The sequence below is a fragment of the Aspergillus piperis genome (assembly GCF_003184755.1).
Source record: "Aspergillus piperis CBS 112811 unplaced genomic scaffold BO85scaffold_2, whole genome shotgun sequence".
Taxonomy (NCBI): Eukaryota; Fungi; Ascomycota; class Eurotiomycetes; order Eurotiales; family Aspergillaceae; genus Aspergillus; species Aspergillus piperis.
In genome coordinates this window covers 452,473-471,681 of record NW_020291592.1, presented here as the reverse complement: position 1 = coordinate 471,681, position 19,209 = coordinate 452,473, and the positions used below count along the sequence as shown (strand labels likewise).

Sequence of the window (19,209 nt, the reverse complement as noted above, 5' to 3'; positions counted from 1 at the left end):
AAATGTTGGGTCGGTTTGGAATCCTGCAGCGAGGTGTGGAAATTGGACGGGGCCATCCGCGACGCGGTGGGGAACATTCCCAGCGGTATGTCCAGTGATGGTAGAAACAGAAGGGACAAGTAGGACACTTCATTTCCAAGGTAGTTATTCACCGTTGACCTGTCTATCCACATCAAAGTATACGGGATAGTTAGTAGCACAATGTACTAGAAACATGATATATCACTAGCAAACGGCCGTTCTGAAACCATCTGCTACCCGCAACCCCGAGCGTTCTTTTAGTCCGAGCGGATCGTGTAATTTCCAGCGACGCCCCCGTCATTCCCCAGATCGCCCAATCACCACCACGAATGCCACTTAATGGCCAAACTGCCTATACCCTGCAATCTCCACCCGATCCAGCATCTCACCGGTTCGTGCTCGAATCGGATCGCCGCCTGGTGTTTCACCTAAAATGTCCGATGGGGGGCGCCATCATTTCCAGCGCCAAAAACCTGTCATCTCATCTTTCATTCATTGTCCCTCATTCATTCCCTTCGGGGGCCAGTATATAACCCTTCAGGGCCCCATCCAGCTGGTCTTGGATGGTTTGGTGTTGACTCCCAGCTTCTGGAAAGCCTGTCGCCCCATCTTTCGTTTCCCAACTTTTCGTCATTCCTTTATTGATTCTCAAGACTTTACCGCCATGTTCGGATCTACTTCTCGCCTCATCCTGGGGATGCTCAGCTGTGTGGCCCTCCTGCCCAGTCAGGCTTTGGCGGCACACCAGCACGTCGGTCACCGTCATCATCATCCCATCAATCCCACCCAACAACCTCAGCCCAGCACCCTCATCACTATCGCTCAGGGCACCGCTCCTACTGAAGCCCCTTCCGCATGCTACTGGGCTCCCTCTGCAGTATCCTCAGTAATTGCCTCCGCCTCCGCCTCTGCCGCCGCGGTAGTCGAGAGCAACATCACCGCAAAGGTCATCATCCCATTCTACGTCTATCCCGAAGCTGGCGCCTGGACCCCCATGGAAGAACTGTACGTTGTGATATCATGACTATAACATACCAACTTACTAACCTCCCCAGCGTCGCGGCTTTCCCGAACGTCCACTTCACCATCATCATCAACCCTGACAGCGGTCCCGGCTCCAGCAGTCTCCCTGACAGCAACTTCCTGACCGCTGTTCCCAGGCTCACCAGCTACAGCAACGTACTCGCCATCGGATACGTCCCGACAGAAAAGGGCACCCGCTCCATTTCGGATGTCGAGAGCGACATCAAGACTTACGCCGGCTGGCCCTCCGCCTCCGGTAACTCCTCCTTCGCCGTGCACGGCATCTTCCTCGACGAAGCCCCCAACGCCTACAGCGAGGAGTTGGTCTCATACTACCAGCAACTCGCCAATCTCATCAAGGAGAGTTCCGGCCTGGGACCGGAGAACTTTGTATGTCTCCTTCCCATCTATCCCGATTTTCCACCACCCTGCATCCCCGGTAACTAATGAATGATATGTATAGGTCGTGACCAACCCCGGCACAGTCCCTGACTCGGCCTACCTCACCATTCCCGACTCCACCGTGGTCTTCGAGTCGCCCTACGACTCGTTCCTAAGCGCCGTGTCGGAAGACTCATTCTCTGCCATCAGGGGCGGGAATCACAGCGCGCTGGCTACGATGGTCTACTCCGTTCCGGATACCGTGCATCTGCCGACTCTCATTAGCCAAGTTGGAAATATCTCCGACCAGATCTTCCTGGGGAATACGAGTTCGTATACCGTGTATAACTCGTACATGAACCAGGTGATTCCGTTGTTGTTGCCTGTTTCTTCTTGATGTGGATGGTGGCTGGCTGTCGCAGGGCGATGGGTTAGATAGATGATGCTGTGTTTCAATTCTTGTCTCTCGTTTATTTCACCGTTTATGTATATAGCTGTGTATGTTGTGGAACAATGTGCAAAATTTTTTCTTCCAAGGGTGTTTATTATATGTTGGTAGGCTACAGATTAGGCTGTGGTTGAAGATACAGTCAGTGTAGGTAGGCCGCGGCGCCACCCGTGGGAATTCTTCAACTGGGCTGAGACAGTTTCATCCCTACAGTAGGATAGGGATAAAACATGGCCAACAAATACTTCGAAAATATCTCATATACAACCATTTCATTCCCGTTAATTTATATTCATATAATATATACATAGTAAAGTATTCCATCGCCTAGCTTCCACCATGAACTTAGTATGTAACCTAGTGCTCAATGGTCAGCCCTCACTCCAACATAAAAGAAACATTATGATGAGCAGAACATACCGCAATGTAGGTAGTAATAACTTAGATAATATCACCAACAGCGGCATCTACATCCGCACCAACGCTGGCTGCTGCATCTGCAGCGCCCGAGACCACCGCGCCGACATCGATGTCGATGGGGTTGGCGGTGGCGAAGACGGCCAGGAGGGAGAGGGCGGAGAGGAGGATGAACTTCATTTTGGTATCTAATCGGAGCTGTCAGTAAATTTATCTCAGCTTGATAGAAGTGTATATTGATACACATACGGTGGTGGTATGTAAGGTGGTATAAGGTGGGTTGGATAAGTCGTGTAGGTGTGAGAGGTAGAGAGGTAGTAGATGAGAATGATGGTAGATAATCTGAAGACCATGAAGGTCAATTTATATCTTTCTCTACAACAATATTATCCCAGTCTCTCTACAATACTCAACGATGAGAAGGGAGTCTAGAACCATGTCATTGATGGATGCTCTACATACATGGTTAAGATCCAGTCGATCGGAGATAACCATTTTTGAGGGGTTGCGGGGACCCATTTTTGGGTTTCTCGGGTGGCCGGGAGGCCGACCGTTGAGATAGCCGTTGATCGATCTGGCGGTTGCTTTCAGATATATTGAAACAGGGTGTTTAACTAGTGGTAGCCTACTACCTAGTAGAATCATTATTTTATATGGGTGTGATAATATTTACATCAGATGGTGCTAAGGTCTAAGTAATTAGGCCAGATTGGGTAAAAAAAAAAAAAAAGTGACGAAGAATAGCTCGACTGTCCGCTCACAGCGATTGCCCGTGTATTGTAGGTTCCAGATCTTATGTACTGAAGGCTGTAGTATTATTGTATTGTGCACTTAGCCCTAATCAAATAATGGATCTCATATCGGCTGCCTTTTCCACCTGAATTCAAGATAGCCATCGGCTATGCCACGGCTACATCTGCGTCCCTATATCTCAACCACGGTTCCGTCCGGGTCAGGGGAACTTGACTACGTTCTAGGCGTTTACGTGATCGACTGCATTTTCGACCTGCCATTGAACCAAGGTACTGGCTAATCGTATTTTTATGACAGATGTTGTGGTTGGTTGATAAGTACTCTGCTCTAGATGCATTCTGTTGATGGTTGGTTCAGGACACGTACGACGCTGGACGAACCAGACTTCATCCCAGTTTTGATAGCAGACTACCGATCGGAGATCTCACAATTCAAATTCAACTCGCTCAAATCAGGGCATGTCGCTCAAATAACGTTCTCAGTCTGCAGATCCGCTGATCATATCCTGGCTAGCTTGCGGAGCACACTTCCGACCGGCTTGGCTGGCGTTAATGTTCATCGAGAAATAATGCGGTAATGGCTAACGGTATATCCCATCACCCTGGACATAGGTCTACTGGCTTACATCGGGGATACTGGCTTCATGTTCCAACACAGCTGGGTGCTTCACACCTCCAACTCGCAGCTTTGCCCAATCTCTCTCCACGCCCTCCTCGATGTCCGGGTATGGGCCTAGCGGTGTGATCGCCTTAGGGTTGATGTGCCAGTGGCTCTTGGTATACTATTGCAGTTAGCACATATTCTCCGGGCGAATTTAGATGACTCACATTCTCCTTGATATGCTTGAAGTCCGTAGTGTCCCTCGCAGCCTTCACATCCCAATACATCCCCTTGAGCCAGTTATGCAGCACCGGATAATCGTGACGGATGGTCCCCAAATTACACTTGAAGTGCTCCACATACACCACGTCGAACCGAATCAATGTCGCATACAGCATCACATCCAACTCCGTGATCTCCTTCCCTAGCACAAACGGGCCTCCGTTCTGCGCGACAATGCGCTCGAGCTTGTTCAGTGCCCCGAATACCCGAACCACATTACGGTCGTATTCCTCCTGCGTGTCTGTGAATCCGGCCTTGTACACACCCGAGTTCACGTCCGATTGCATCCACGGACTGATGGCGTCGATCTTTGCTTGCAGATGGCTAGGGTAGAGGTCGATTCCCGCCAGCGATGACGGGATCTGGGAGTTGAATGCTTTGGGGAGCCAGCGGAGCATTTGTAGACTTTCCTAGATTTGGCACAACTGTCAGTCTTTGTAATGAATCACCATCTCAACACAAAGATAGGTAGCATACATTACAAACTGCCGTCCCCGTCTTCGTATCCCATAAGAGCGGCACCGAATACCGTCCTTTATATTCAGGATCCGCCCGAAAATATACCTTATGCAGGTAATCCTCTCCGTATAGATGATCCACCGTTGACCCGGGGTACTCGTCGTCCGATTCGGGGAACTTCCATCCCGGCCAGCCTTTGAGATCTCCCTTCGGGTACGCTCGCACAACACTGGTTTTGATGATGTCGGTGAGGCCCTTGAGATGTCGGACAAAGTTGACGCGGTGAGCAAATGGGCAGAAGTGTCCGATGTACAGGTGGTAGCGGTCGGGTTCGGCGGGGAAGTCGGTGCTCGGGATGATGCCGTGCCAACTATCGGCGGTACCCGCTTGATGGATGGTCATTGTGGTGGTGATGTTGATATTGGAGGTATTTGATGATAGTTTCGGGGATTCAGTGGGAGAAGAAGAGTGAAGAGGAGAGTATCAGGAATGCTGCAGGGACAGTTGGCAATGCCATCATCTGAGGGCTCAACTATGCGGGGTCCGGAGCAATTCCGCACTGGCGTCATGCTGGATTCGTCATCATTCTTGAAGTAACTAACTAGTTAGTTATGCAACTATGCAACTATGCAGCCATGTAACTAATGCTGTGCCAAGGCTGGCCACGTGGTGGGGATATTCTATCTCAGATATTTGCTTGCAACTATATCGACTATCCCCTGTGTACTAACCTTTAAAGACCTGGTTCATGCTTGGCTCGGATTGTGTCGTCATCTGGGCTGATAGTACTATGCTTGGCAAGATCTGCAACATCTGGGTCCCGATATTTATTATCATTTTACTCGGATGAAAAATACCCTAAACCACACTCAACAATTTGTTTGTATATTACTTTTGCAGGGTTTGGTTTTCTCTTGACGACCACCATTGAGGGGCCATTAATCTTTCTAAAACCAACAGGTGAATTCATGTGACATCTCCTGACAGCAACTCTTGACCACGACCAACTGACTTAAATTTAGTGCAGACATTTATCAGGGATAATATGCTTTGTTAGCGTTTAAATACCAAAAGCACAGCTGCTACGCTCCAGCTACTTTGCTGCTGACCACTTGAACCTCAACACCCGGCTTACCCGGACACAATCAGTGGGGCGCTATCAAGCTCCATTAATCTCACAGCTTAGACTATCTCCGAGGGCAGTGCGAGCTTCACGCACCAACTTTCTCCAACAAGGATCGATCGATCGCCGTAAAGCATGCCCGATATGGCCCCGCTAAGCTGCTGTCAGACTAGGCCACCCGCTAAGCCACTCGACTGCGACCGCAACGCGGCCTAATATGAACTTTTTAGCAGCATTGTGCTGAAGAGAATGATCCAATTCCCACTCAGTCATGTTGGGGGCGAAACCTAGTTCCCCCTTTATCAACAAATCGAGGAAATAAAACCAGGTAGGTAACCGACCCGGTTGACAATTCCTCACACAGAATCTCTACCAGTTCACTGAACCTTTATCATCATGAACCGGTACCTGTCTATCCCCCTGTGCTTGGCGAGCGCTGTTCCTGCGCTAGCGGGTCTGGCGGCCCGCGACCCCATTGGCACCATCTGCACCAAGAACAACATCATCACCACCGACGACTTCATCCTCTACAACAATCTCTGGGGTGAGGATTACGCTACTTCTGGCTCGGAGTGTACCTACCTCGACTATGACAGCGGCAACTCCATCTCGTGGCAGACGTCGTGGACCTGGGCCGGCGGTGATGACTACGTCAAGAGCTATCCCAATGCCGTCTTGAACGTCGGTGCCAAGCAGCTGAGCACGATCACCACGATTCCTTCTACCTGGAAGTGGAGGTGAGCCAATATCCCCTACCACCAATTAAGCTACTGTCTAATGATGATTTCAGTTATACCGGCGACGACCTCGTCGCTGACGTCTCCTACGATGCCTTCCTGGCCACCACGGACTCCACAACGGCCACCCACGAGTATGAAATCATGATCTGGCTCGCCGCCTACGGAGGCATCGAGCCCATTGGAAACTCGGACGGTCCTATCGCCAGTCCCACTATCGGTGGCCACACCTGGGATCTCTACGAGGGACCCAACGACTGGACAGTGTATAGTTTCGTGGCCCGCGAGACTATCACGGACTTCTCGGCGGATCTTATGGAGTTCTTCACTTATCTAGTTGATAATGAGGGCGTCTCGTCGAGCTTGTATCTGCAGACTTTGGGTGCGGGTACGGAACCGAAGACGGGCTCTGATGCTTGGTTCACGGTTGCGCCGTACACGATTAGCATCAACACTTAGTAGTTGAGGTAGATTGAGAGTTACGGCCGAGTTTTGTGGCGGGGGAGAAATGGTGAAGGCCCTAAAGATATAAGTGACCAAGTTGATGGTGCTTCATCACCAGATAGACATTAATATCGTCGATTATGAATATTGAGAATCTTAATGGGGCAACAGTAGTCGGAAGTTATACTGCTTGTACTGGTAGAAGTCAGGATGGAGTCTATCGCTGCAGATTCCCTGTGGTCTCGCGGGACTGCTATCCTGTTGCATTGGTAGCTGTGAATCTGCCGCGTAAGATACCAAAAGAAAATGAAATGAAGAGTTGGAAAGGGCGTGCATCATATCATCAGCGGGTGATCGAGAAAAAAAACCCAAAAGAAATGTTGAGCTCCGATAGGGGGAATCGAACCCCCGGCTGCCGTGTGAGAGACGGCGATGTTAGCCACTACACCATATCGGATTACTTGTTTTTCTTCATCTTTTTCTGTTCCTATAATGCTAAGATAAGCTGTTGTCACGTGGCTTCCGATCGCATCGTTTCAAATAACTTCCTCACCTTCCCTCCATAGTAGTGTACTTTATATACCCACCCCATCGTCATCATATTCGAACTGAGTTTCATATGTATTTGCTCAACACGTTACTATAGTATATGTTCGGTCTGAGAGCTACGATGACAATTGTTCAAACCCACTACTTTGTGAAAATAGTCTTGCTCCTATTGACGCTCGAAACATATATTTACTACATCGGGCATAAGGGATTTAATTCCTCAGCATAAACTCGATCGAACAAGACGGTTTCTATGCTTACAATTGCTATAGATACCTCGAATTCAGACTTACTACGAGAGAAAAAATCTTTAATAGGTATGGCCAATTTGTCGCGCCACCATTAGCCAGCGAGTTACAGGGAGTTATTCAGCATTGCACAAAAAGCACCGTTTCTGCAGGCTGGAACAGCAACATATGATCGGGAACTTGAAATATGTTAGTTGAACCATGTATGGTATTTACTTCCTACACACCCAGTTCACAACGTCATTAGCAGCGCTCGAGACCGCGTGTGTAGCCTATTTGCGGCCTCTTGCAGCTAAAATTCCCGCAGAGCACCTGAGACGTCAGCCCGAGCAGGATTACGAAGGTCCTAGAGATGAGGTCCGGGAGCTGAGAGCTAACCATCACCGTCCTTCCGCGATTAGATAGTCTTGTTACACAGATGTCAGCCTGATTCTCAGCAATCACCCCCCTATTCTAATCCGGACGGAGTCGGATTTGTCGGAGATTGACCCTGGGTCAAGACCAATGGCATATGTTCTTCGTCCTCGTTGAGGCACTCAAGGCGCACGTCGAACTAGTGAACCGGGAATATACCAGATTTATGTCAAGGCATTGGTTTTCTTTGGTGAACGCATCGGTTCTCGTGCATTCGACATTGGCCAGCAACCAAAACCCCTGGAATTAAATGTTGACTGCAAGTACAGCATGCACTATAAGCTGGACGACAGAAAGATGTACGACTCAGTTATCAGGATTTCCACAAGTCAATCTGATTGCAAGAGAAAATTGCGTGCTCATCGATCTGATACTGTTGGTCATACCCGACAAGTCATGGCTAAGTAGAACTGTTCGAGTAAAAGCATTCGGTATACTATACCGGCATCCCGACCGCCACCATGACACGGAGAAAGGTTAAATGGTGTGCTATAGCATTGAGACAGCAAGCGCATCCATCCTTGACATTGGGATGGCTGGCTGAGCTGCCCGTATGCCGCTGACTCAGCGGTAATCAAGAGTTGACAGACAATGCTGCACCTCCATCCAGCCTATCCATGGCGGTGCTGCGAAGAGGAGTCTCGGATAAGGGCGTAGTAAAGTTGTAGCTGCTGCCTGCCGAGGTATGCTGCAGTGGCAGGGGCCATCTGCTGACGGAAATGGCAACACCCCTCATATGTCATTGCTATTTGTGTTCACTCAATGGAGCACAGGCATTCGCCTGTTTCCTGGCCTTCCAAATAGGATCACAGGCCTGAAGATCTAGCTATTACGAGAAGAAACGACCCACTCATGCACTTGGAATCACCGCAGTCTGATTTCAAATCCATGTCGTCGTTGGCCTACGTCATCTTATCACTACCCCTCCCTTTGGCTCACAGTAACTTCTGAGAAATTGGCGCCTGTTATTTGAGTGGACCCTACAACCCCAAAAAAGGATGTGAAGCCATAGGAATGCGGTAATAAATGGGAACCGTATATTGGGCTACCAATCGAACCCCAGGCGAAAGCCAAGAAGAAGCTACCGCTTCTGCCACTGAATAAGACAGAGGGCGTGTCAAGTGTAACCTCCCTTGTCAGAGTTATCGAATGTCCTGGCCAATCTGCTGATGGCAAGACTCGGTACGATGGAGTATAATAGTGTAGCCTCATTGACCTTTGTCATGCACATTCTACAAGCTGGGATATTTTCGCTCTTTTGGTGCACACATTGTTGGTGGCTCAAAAGGTGGTAGAATTTCCGGGACAGGGACATCGAAGTTTGACGGAAAAGCGCAACCTAGCTAAAACACTCATGAAGCACAAGAAAGTATGACACTCACCTTACTGATATCGTCCTACTATACACTAACGGCGATATCCCAGAACCGCGGTGAAGATGCCATGCCAGACTTGGCGTGTACCAGATGCCGAGAGCGCAAGATACGCTGCGGCCGGGAACGGCCTCATTGTCATAACTGCGAGAGAGAGGGCGGTGTGATGTGCCTGTATCGGATTCCTTCCAAACGCGTAAATCACCTCAAGTTATTGTCAGTGAATCTCTTTGGCTAGCAAGGACAACGATCGCTAATCATGCTATAGGTGCGGTAGCATTGAACGACTGCAGGATCGATTGACGAAAATCGAGTCTCACCTTAGTCGACTCCAAGGTCTTGGCCCCCGGACTCCAGGGTTCGAAGAGGACCACGAATCATCACAACCAAGAACCTTGCTAGAGGATGTATCTGCAACAAGTAGTTGCGTTGATATTGACAATGAAGAGGAGCACAAGCAGGAGGTTTCCGGGATACTTGCCCCTAAACAGTCAAAATTTTACTTTGGACGCTCATGCGTTGCTGCTCTGTGCGAAAACCTCAAGGTAAGGGTTCAGTCGGTACCCCACGCAACAGGGCCTATATGGCGACCTCTCTGCGAAATGTTGCAGCATTTATGCGAGATCACAAAAGTATCGGAACCTATCCCATCGTACAGTGACCGACTCGTCGTTCCACTGCTGCCTAGGCAGCAAGCTACCACCGCCATAGATCGGTTCCTCCAGAACCTAGACTGCCAGACCGATGTCTTCGTACCGGACAATCTAAGGGCCAACCACCAGCGCCTGTACTCGCAGCATCAGCCGCAGCCCGATGATGCCGCGTGGGGCATATGCTTCCAGACCATTACCCTGCTGGCCCGGGTCACATCCCAAGCTACGCAGGGATTGCTTGAAAACTTTGTGCATTCCTTTGTCCCCAGCCGGGCGGTAGTGGTTTGCCCCGGTCTGCTAAATACGCCTAGACTCTTAAACGTGCAGGCTTTGCTTCTCCTCGTATGGTAGTAGACTTAGGACCTTCTGGTGTGCAGAACTGACATTGAATATGTAGAGTGTTGCGGCACAAACTTTCGACTATTCTGGATCGGCAGAGTTGATATTCGCCCATGCGTGCACACTGGCGCGAATCTTAGGTTTGGATTGCAGCCAAGCTTCAGACCACGGCGACATTGAACAGGTCGAACGAGGCAAGGTACTTCGAGCATTGTACATCCGTGATAGAAGTTTGTATACGCTTCGTGGATCAGTGCTTTGGATGCCCTGTGACGAATATAACATCGCTACTCAGTTGTGTGCAACTAGTAATGAGTTAGGGAAGCACTCAACCCGGCTCCATCTAGCCATGGTGCAGGAAGACATATACCGACTGGCTCAAGTCGGCTCAATTCCCGCGAACACACATGACAGCCAAGAACTGCTGATGCGCATTGAAAAGCAGCTTGATGAGTATGGTCGAACATTGTATTTTTTCCACGGCCAAAACGCTCCGTCAGAATGCTGTGGATCCCATGCTATAGATACGATGGAGTTCTTAGCAACGCGAATCCTGGCGTTTCAACATGGACAGGAATCATATCACACGCGACAAATTCAGCAAGATGCGCGGTTGAGCTGTTTGCTTTTGCTGATAGCACACGGTGACCAGGATCCGGCCATTTCATACTGCTTCAACGTTTCGTTAACGGGAGGAAAAACCACACCAAATGGCAACCATCAATCTCATTGTTTCCCTAAAGTGTCATTCACGAGTGTGTTAAACGCGTTCTCCGTTCCCGCCTTTTTCATTCTATTACAAGATCTTCTCATGTCGCGCCCGAGTGAAACTCCAGCTGGCATGATATCCGACTTGGATTTGCTGCGGCGGGTGTCAGCTTGCTATACCGATCATGCCAGTCAAATGCCGGCAAATACGTACCACCAAAAGATAGCATGGGTATTTTCACAATTGATGTCTTTGGTTCGCGTTGTTGTGGACGCACGTTTGGGCTGTCATTTTATTGACTCACCTCGGGCCCCTGCTCAGAATGACCTGCCCAGTCCCCCATACTGGCCTGTGGCTCAGCAATCAACCGCCCCTTTATACTGGGAGAATTGGCTCAGCGGTGCACCATCGCTGGTACTGCCTTCCCTTGGACCTGTGACGCCGCTCGGGACATGGAACGCTGGAACCCCGGCCCTGGACGGCGAAGGGTTGATGACGTGGCCAACAGCTAGCGGGAGGCCGCCTGTGGCACTGACAAATTCACATTATGAGCAGGTAGGTGATGCTGGAGATAGGGATGCACTGTAAGATGATGCCTGTAGATTGTGCTTGCCGCTTGTCCTCGGAGCGGACGTACTTCCAGGCGCTTGTCTGAGGCTGGTGGGCGATGACGATTTGCAGTGACCGCTCAGCATAACTGGCATGGCTAGGCATCGTCTAGGCATATATACATTCGGCTAGACTGCAATCATACCTCTGTTTCCGTTATGGAGGATAGCTGACTAAAATGATTAACTGTGTGCCAATACGTAGCACAATATGATGTCTTTCAAAAGCCGACTTAGTGGTAATCGGTAAATCGTGTGCGACAAACCACTCGTCAGAATTGAATGCTCAGCAAGATCAGTTGACACTTGGCACTTGGCCCTATCAGACCTTACCATCACATAGTTGTCCTACTTTCCTCTCAACCTTCCTTCTTCCATCATAGGGAATCTTGTGGTGTCTGTTACACAGTGTCTCCGGGGTCCGGGGCACACCTCGGTACCCGAAATCCGGCGAACCCTGGCTGTGTTTTCCATAAGTTATGAGGAGGCAATGCATCGCTGGCAGAGCCACTCATTGCCCCATCGTGAGGATATCTATAAAAAGGGATAGAATTCTACTAGTAATATAGTATATAAAACTGTGAAAGCCTCAGAACCTTGACGAATGTCACAGCGTATCGATTATTGCTGACCTTCCATTTCTCCCAGCATTAGCATAGTTCAAGAGGATTAGGGTAATCCTCTGCCCTTAATACACAGCCATAGGTTTCAGCTCACTTGGCCGTGTCTTGATTCGAGAGCCGAGCAGAATACGCACACAATTCAGAACTCCATCTACAGAATTCACCACCATCATGTCTCTACCTCACCCCTTCTCCGGCCACTGGCAACCCAATCCTCACCTCCAGCACCTCTACTACGGCCCCGACTGCGTCTCCCAACACCTCCTCGATACCCTCCCAAAATCGACATCCAAAGCCATCATCATCACCGGCACGACGCTAGCTACCCGAACTCCACTCGTCCAGCGCCTCCAAACCCTCTTATCCACCCACCACGCAGCCACCATCTCCTCCATAGCCCAACACACTCCCTCCCACATCATAGACGATGCCATCAACATTATATTGACCCTTCACGCCGAAGACCCCACAATCGACACCCTCATATCCCTAGGCGGCGGCTCCCCCATCGACGCCGCTAAAATCCTTGCCCTAAAATTCCATCAAGCCACCAATATAACCCTAACCCACCTCGCCATCCCCACGACCCTCAGCGCCGCTGAAACCACCCCCGCCGGAAGCACCACGCAACCCGATGGAACTAAAACCGGCATCCGAGATGCCAAGATGGCAGTACATGCTATTTTCTACGACCCGGTGTATACAAAGTACACCCCGATGGATCTCTGGCTCAGCACGGGAATCAGAGCCCTAGATCATGCAGTCGAGGCGATGTATCATCCCAGTGCCAGTGAAGTGCCGTGGAAGATCCTTGCTATATACGCAGTGAGGGAATTGTTCGAGTGCTTGCCCAAGGCGAAGAAAGATGGTGATATGAGCGACGACGCCACAACTGTTAGGCTAATGCTAGCTTCATTTGCTAGTTCGGGACTTAAAGGTGATGATCTGGGCGCTGGGATGGGATTATCACATTCGCTGGGATATGCGCTGGGGAGTCCGTATGGGATTCCGCATGGGATTACGAGTTGTGTTACGCTTGGGAAAGTGGTCGGGTTTATGGTGGGTGAGGGGAAGGGGAGGGAGATTGCAAGGTTGGTGGATGCGGTAGGGGGCGTGAGGACGGGTGATGATGAGGTCGACGCAAGGGTCGTCGGGGAGAGGATTGTGGCGTTGGTCGAGACTTTGGGGTTGGGGATTAGGTCCTTGGAGGAGTTGGGTGTGGGTAGGGATGAGGTTCCGCTTATTGTGAGGAGGGCGTTGAGGGGGGTTGATAAGGGAGAGTTTCATGACAGGGTTGAAGGCTTGGTCGGGTCGTTCTTTTGAGGTAGGGGTTCAAGGGAGAGGTGAGATGTTCTTATTCCCGCTGTGAGGGTTCGGAGAGGTGGTGTGACTTGGGAGAATAAATCGAATGATTGAGTTTTGCGTTCATCGTAATATTGCTATTGTGTTCATGGCAGCTATGGCGTAGCTGTGTGCTGACAGATGTAATCTGCTCGGATTCCGGACGCCGCATCGGAATGTACTCGCTCGTATACACAGTTGGATCATTTATAACGACAGCCACCCCTCCTTGGCTTAAACTAGGATAAAGCGCTTCCAGAAAGCTAATTTACCAGCTGGGAAAATGACTTCAACTATTCGAGAACTAGCTACACAGATCCTTGCCCTCTGCACCCAGCTTGAACAAACGTGCAATGAAGCTGATATTCCCCCTCCGTCACTCTCCACAGACACCAGAAGTTCATTCTGGTCTAATTCTGAGATAGAAGCTACACGATCTACAGCTATCGGTTTGCTAGAGGAACTAACTGTGCTTATCCAGGGGCCACAAGAGTTCTTACATGAGTTCGTCGCCTCGCACTGGGACCACGGGGCGCTATATGCATTCCTCCACTCGCAGATCCTCGAGTATATAGCGAGTTCGGGGCGCGCTTCTATTGAAGATCTCGAATCTCAATCCGGTATCCCAGCAGACAAGCTAGTTCGGATCCTTGGGCTACTTCGGTGTCGGCGCATCGTTGATGAGCCCGAAAAAGGTGTCTATACGTTGACTGCGGTATCGGAAGAACTAGTCAAAGACAGCGATTCAAGGGCGTGTTTGGAGTTCCAGTACGTATTACCTGCGAGATAGGGAGTATGTACGCTTATGGCGTAGGTTATTCGAGACACGCATTGCAAGTGCGCATTTAGCGGATGCTCTGGCGAGGAAGCCGAATGGGTATGTCGATGGTGTATCGGCGTTTAAAGAGGGGTGAATATACACCATCAAAATGTGTGATAGGTTGGTGCTAATGGAATAGATTTGGTATGGAGATGTACGACTGGCACGCTTGCCATTGTGACAAAGGAGAGCGTTTTCGTCGTGCTATGAGGGGAGTCTCGCGCGGTGAGTGCCTTTGTGCTTATGTCCGTGCATAGAGATTTACTGAACACATCGGATATGCTAGCCCTTGATCCTGCGGATAACCTAATCGAGGGCTATATCCAACAGCACGCGCCCACCACCAAGACCAAGGTCGTCGAGATCGGAGGTCGCTATGGCTTTGCCTCTGTCTCCCTCGTACAGAAACACCCAGAACTCTCATTCGAAGTCCGCTCCGACTCTCAAGACTTCCTCGACCGCGGCAGCGCACAAGTCCCATCTTCTTGTCGGGAACGAATATCCTTCAGTAATTGCCAGTCAGTTTTCGATTCACCCCCCACGTGCGATAAGCATACGGTATGGCTATACGTTATTAGGAACTTGTTGTGGAATTGGTCTGATACAGATGTTGTGAGATTGATGAGAGCTATTAAACAAGGAGTGGGCGCATCTACCCGTATCTTGGTTACCGATGGCGTGTCTCCCGTGTCAGGGCAATTCCCACTACATGAGGAGATTGCGTATCGACGGAGGGATATTACGACTATGAGTATGCATAACGTGAAGCAGAGGACGCAGGAGGAGTGGATAGGGGTGTTCAAGCAAGCTACCCCGAGTGTACGGGTGGAGTCTACACTTGGGAGAAGTTCGCATGTCTATAAGGGGCTATGGGAGATTAGCTTTGTCGATGAATGATGGTGATGAAATTAGCATATATGATAGAAAAAAATCTACTTGGGTGGTAAATTGGCATTGATTTCGTGTAGGTCACAAGAAGGAACACATAGCACATACTATGGATGGGCCCACTCTTAATTTCACAGTTCTCAACTCAGCTGTCAAACGAGGCACAGCTTGTAACAGCTGGTACAGCGAGGCTATTTCTCTTCCCCAACTGATCACCTCGACATGGCCTGATGGCCAAGAGCCGCTTCGCACACACTCAAGGTTGATCCTGGGAAGACCACTCCTAGGCCACCGCTTGCTCAATCGCAGCATCCGCCAATACTTATGCCGATAACCACCGACCTCAACGTACAAATAACAATCTGGTCCGTTGTTTTGCAAAACGATGTTTCACAACCAGCCGGAAAGCAAACTATGTCAGCTCCCGAACTGTCATGAAGGAAACCCAGCGCCAAGCCAGTGTACTCTTTGTCGGGTTCCGACTCACTCAACTGAGCGATTATATACCTCCTACTACCAATGCCACTTCCCGTAGAGATAACCTAGCTAGCTTCCCTGTAACAACCAAGACCATGGACCGCGTCGACTTATCCTACACAAAGAATCTATCCATCCATCACTACCAGCCGGAAAGGACGCCATGGCGTCGACTGGGACAGTGTACTACCGCTTTCCTGCATACTCCCTTACCTGTGCTCAGATGTCATACTAACGAGGAAAGACCTCTACCGCGTTATGGAAGACGGGACGCACACTCAATATCGTCTCGCTGCAATCGAGAGTCTCCTTCCGCCCCACAGCGAGGGTCCCGTGTTCCATTTCCATGAGATGCATGATGAGGGGTTTTATGTTACGGTGATTATCTCTCTACCATGATATTATCCCTTTCTGAGAAAAGACGTCTGCTGATAATGTACGGCATGCAGAAAGGAACTGTTCGCTTCCACAGTCCTGGCCGTGCCGACGTTGATGCCAAAGCCGGCGACCTAATCATCATCCCTATTCGTCTGCCTCATAGATTCAGTAACCCTTTCGACGAAGAAGCTGTCTTTATGAACACAGCTACACCGGGATTCTTCGTGAGGTACTTCGAGTACCTTGAGTACTTGATCGGCGAGGGGACGGTGCTTACGCCGGAAATCAACAAGGCCGCGTTGAGAAGGTTTGCGACTGTGCCGGTAAGTAAGGAGGAGGTGGAAAGTTTGGAGATAGAGGGGATGGGGAATGAGAGTGTAGCTGTGGCTGAGACTGAGACTGAGGGGGAGAAGTTCGTGGATTTCTTGGCCGAAGAGAAAAGGGGTGAATAGCAATAGGATTGATAGGTTTGCGTGGAGAGGTCATCACGGGTGGCCTAAGTGTACGCATATGTTGTTATTAAGGGATGGAATGCAGACCGTTTAGCGAACCCGGCATGTAAATTGGCGGTTAAGTTACCGCGGATTAGCGTTGGAATTCCACTAACGATAATCTGTGGTTGGCGTGAGCTGCGAGGCAAGGGATTTAAGTGGCATTAGCAGCTGCAGAGAGAACTACGGGACCAAACGTTTTCATCTTATCTCATCTTTACCCCCCAGGCTTCATCTGCGATATGATTTTTGTCTCACACATCATCGTTGGCCAGCCCTCGGTACCAATCTCACTAGCAACGGCGGTTTCACCCAGAACCCAAAGACCTTCTGCCCATCAGCCCAACCCTTTCCTGTCCCAAACAGCTCCATATCAAATAGAAACAGCAGTTTCGCCGCAATTAGTCGCATTTCTGCCCACGCTAGATTCTTACCAAGGCAGTTTCTTGGCCCAAAAGAAAAAGGTTGACAGCATTTCGGGCGATCAATGGAAAAAGGCTCCTTCTCCTGACATTCTGGCAACCACCGCTCAGGTAGGAACTCCTGTGGACGGTAGAAGTTGCGTGGGTCGTGGTAACATGCGAAGTGATTGATTCCCACCGTCACTCCAGCGGGTACAAATTTATTGTCAATAACTGCGCCGTTGGCTGGGACAACTCTGGGTAGAGTCACAGCCACAGGAGGGTAGATACGCAGCGTCTCCTGCAGAACGGCGTTTAGATATGGCAGCTGGGTGACAGAAGAGATATCTATCTGCTCGTACTTCTCGAACGCGCCACGGATCTCAGCGATGAGTAGGTCGTACACACTCATATGCGATAGAATGTAGTATGTGAACGCGCTTAATGCTGTCGCCGACGACTCTGACCCAGCTATGCTGAAGGAAAAAGCATTGACATTCATCTCTGCCCGTGACATCCCTTTTTCCGTCTCCATCGCAGCGAGGATGTAGTGCAGAAAGTCCTTGCGGTCGGTGTTTCGAGCTACGCGACGATTGACGGTTTCAATAACCCGCTGCATGTTCTGTGCCCGTGCACCCGCAATGGACTTGGGCATGAATAGCTGTCGAAAAGGCAGTAGATTGTAGTAGGCGAACATTTGGATGAAAGTCAGTTCTTTGGAGATCGCACGGATAGATCTTACGAAGGGATCGTATTCCGCGGTGTTCAGACAATGGAACCTTTCGCCGAAGGAAAGGTCTCGAATGAGATCATATGCTATTAATTTAAGTATAGTTGTATTAAGTCCTGACAGCGGCCAACATACCAATGAAGGTGAACCAGTCTACCATGTTCTGCGGGCCATCGTTTGCTCGAGCGGCTAGTTGTCTCATGAGCTGGTCTACATAACCCTGGATGATGCCTTCTTGCTCACGTAATGCTTTTTCGGAAAAAGCATGCGATAGAAGCCGTCGCTGTCTCGTATGTGTTTGTCTATCTGCCGTCAGGACATCTGTTCTTTGTCAGTTTCGACCGAGGCAGTCCTTAAACCGGAAGTATACTTTGTACGCCAGTTGGCGTTCGCAGCGAAAAGACGGGATCTTTGCCCATCTCATCCGATCGCGGTCCATAGATAGCTCTCCATGCTTCCTCTGAGTTATAAGATAGTTCGTTCGGAGCTACTCGCACGGTGTGGCCGTATCGTAGATGCAATTCGAGCAGCTTCTGGTTTAGTCGGCCTTGAGCCTGGTACCAGCACCATGGTAGCCGCGTGGCAGCCCATAGCCAGGGGCCCGGATACCGTCTTAGTGGATGAACAAACACATTGTAGCATACGTAGAGAATGATGCATGCGAGCAGCTGTTGACGTTAGTGCAAGCCTCCTCGAGCTTGAAGACTTACCGATGTAAGGGCAGCTGCACTAAGACCAAACATAGGACATAAACTGACAACCTGAGTCAATGCCATTCCTCTGAATGTTTGAAAACATGGTGTTAGTGTATTGAGGGCTAGAAAGACATGTGTATCGGCGAGATTCTGAAATAGCCCAATTGAGTAACCCGTGGAGTTCGTCTCCTCTTCCAGCAAAAGCAAGTCCCGAAGTAGATGTAGTCAGCTATGCAATCGGACCCCGAGACTCTGTAAGACCTGACAACTAGTCAGCATTGCAATCTAAACCGCCATCATGCCATGGAATGCGAGTGGGGCGCTTATCAGAGTATGAGTTTAGGCGCAAGGGGGTGACGCCTCCAAAGATCTAGACTGTTACTATATCGGACATACGAGAAAACAGGCAAATACAGGAGGGACTACTTCACGAACACCACTAGCTAATCAAGCTAACTTAACGGCAATTAACCTTATGTGCTTTTACTGCATATTGCTCTCTGAAACAAGTCATAAGGACAAGTGATATGTTGGACTGACGAACAGAATGTCCATTTCAGAGAAACTTTATTTTATCCCAAATTCGAAGCCAAAAGTATATCTAGATCACTGGAAAAGAAAACACTCAGTCATCGGTCATTTCGTAACAAGGGACAATGCCGCGTCAGTATGCAGTTTGTCGGCTTGCTGAAGTATGGATGGACATGGCCTCCGTCGTACAGTAACCCTGGCTGGTATATCGCCAGCAAGTTCCCGTATACAGCAAATGTTGTTACTTTCGATG

General features: G+C 49.7%; 8 protein-coding genes and 1 non-coding gene across 9 annotated transcripts; 6 read left to right on the top strand and 3 right to left on the bottom strand.

Annotated features, from left to right (window-relative positions):
• The first annotated feature begins 628 nt into the window (after nucleotides 1-628).
• Nucleotides 629-1,961, top strand: BO85DRAFT_445095 (spherulation-specific family 4 protein). The gene is made up of 3 exons (XM_025659178.1): nucleotides 629-1,026; nucleotides 1,077-1,434; nucleotides 1,508-1,961. The coding sequence occupies exons 1-3, from the start codon at nucleotides 686-688 to the stop codon at nucleotides 1,820-1,822; spliced, it is 1,014 nt and encodes a 337-aa protein (XP_025519570.1). The 5' UTR covers nucleotides 629-685; the 3' UTR covers nucleotides 1,823-1,961.
• A 1,356-nt stretch (nucleotides 1,962-3,317) lies between these two features.
• Nucleotides 3,318-4,893, bottom strand: BO85DRAFT_445094 (glutathione S-transferase omega-like 2). The gene is made up of 3 exons (XM_025659177.1): nucleotides 4,403-4,893; nucleotides 3,871-4,335; nucleotides 3,318-3,824 (listed from the first exon to the last, which is right to left on the bottom strand). Exons 1-3 carry the CDS (start codon nucleotides 4,784-4,786, stop codon nucleotides 3,657-3,659), a joined length of 1,017 nt encoding a protein of 338 aa, XP_025519569.1. The 5' UTR covers nucleotides 4,787-4,893; the 3' UTR covers nucleotides 3,318-3,656.
• A 707-nt stretch (nucleotides 4,894-5,600) lies between these two features.
• BO85DRAFT_113657 (xyloglucan-specific endo-beta-1,4-glucanase A) lies at nucleotides 5,601-6,734 on the top strand. Its single transcript, XM_025653856.1, has 2 exons — nucleotides 5,601-6,244; nucleotides 6,298-6,734. Exons 1-2 carry the CDS (start codon nucleotides 5,904-5,906, stop codon nucleotides 6,701-6,703), a joined length of 747 nt encoding a protein of 248 aa, XP_025519568.1. The 5' UTR covers nucleotides 5,601-5,903; the 3' UTR covers nucleotides 6,704-6,734.
• A 339-nt stretch (nucleotides 6,735-7,073) lies between these two features.
• Nucleotides 7,074-7,145, bottom strand: BO85DRAFT_t23. Its single transcript has one exon. It is a non-coding gene; the product is annotated as a tRNA-Glu (tRNA).
• Nucleotides 7,146-9,342: 2,197 nt separating this feature from the next.
• BO85DRAFT_363362 (Zn(II)2Cys6 transcription factor) lies at nucleotides 9,343-11,561 on the top strand (the record flags this gene model as incomplete). Its single annotated transcript, XM_025655657.1, has 3 exons — nucleotides 9,343-9,488; nucleotides 9,541-10,267; nucleotides 10,323-11,561. 3 exons carry the CDS (start codon nucleotides 9,343-9,345, stop codon nucleotides 11,559-11,561), a joined length of 2,112 nt encoding a protein of 703 aa, XP_025519567.1.
• Nucleotides 11,562-12,375: 814 nt separating this feature from the next.
• BO85DRAFT_412218 (iron-containing alcohol dehydrogenase) lies at nucleotides 12,376-13,527 on the top strand (the record flags this gene model as incomplete). The annotated part of the gene is made up of 1 exon (XM_025657556.1): nucleotides 12,376-13,527. The coding sequence occupies one exon, from the start codon at nucleotides 12,376-12,378 to the stop codon at nucleotides 13,525-13,527; it is 1,152 nt and encodes a 383-aa protein (XP_025519566.1).
• A 301-nt stretch (nucleotides 13,528-13,828) lies between these two features.
• BO85DRAFT_474271 (O-methyltransferase) lies at nucleotides 13,829-15,318 on the top strand (the record flags this gene model as incomplete). The annotated part of the gene is made up of 4 exons (XM_025662656.1): nucleotides 13,829-14,313; nucleotides 14,360-14,422; nucleotides 14,505-14,590; nucleotides 14,652-15,318. 4 exons carry the CDS (start codon nucleotides 13,829-13,831, stop codon nucleotides 15,260-15,262), a joined length of 1,245 nt encoding a protein of 414 aa, XP_025519565.1. The 3' UTR covers nucleotides 15,263-15,318.
• A 507-nt stretch (nucleotides 15,319-15,825) lies between these two features.
• BO85DRAFT_363392 (cupin domain-containing protein) lies at nucleotides 15,826-16,560 on the top strand (the record flags this gene model as incomplete). Its single annotated transcript, XM_025655660.1, has 3 exons — nucleotides 15,826-15,913; nucleotides 15,975-16,108; nucleotides 16,180-16,560. The coding sequence occupies 3 exons, from the start codon at nucleotides 15,826-15,828 to the stop codon at nucleotides 16,558-16,560; spliced, it is 603 nt and encodes a 200-aa protein (XP_025519564.1).
• A 300-nt stretch (nucleotides 16,561-16,860) lies between these two features.
• On the bottom strand, nucleotides 16,861-18,473 carry BO85DRAFT_465592 (cytochrome P450; the record flags this gene model as incomplete). Its single annotated transcript, XM_025662069.1, has 4 exons — nucleotides 16,861-17,816; nucleotides 17,866-18,051; nucleotides 18,101-18,398; nucleotides 18,441-18,473. The coding sequence occupies 4 exons, from the start codon at nucleotides 18,471-18,473 to the stop codon at nucleotides 16,861-16,863; spliced, it is 1,473 nt and encodes a 490-aa protein (XP_025519563.1).
• Nucleotides 18,474-19,209: the final 736 nt, after the last annotated feature.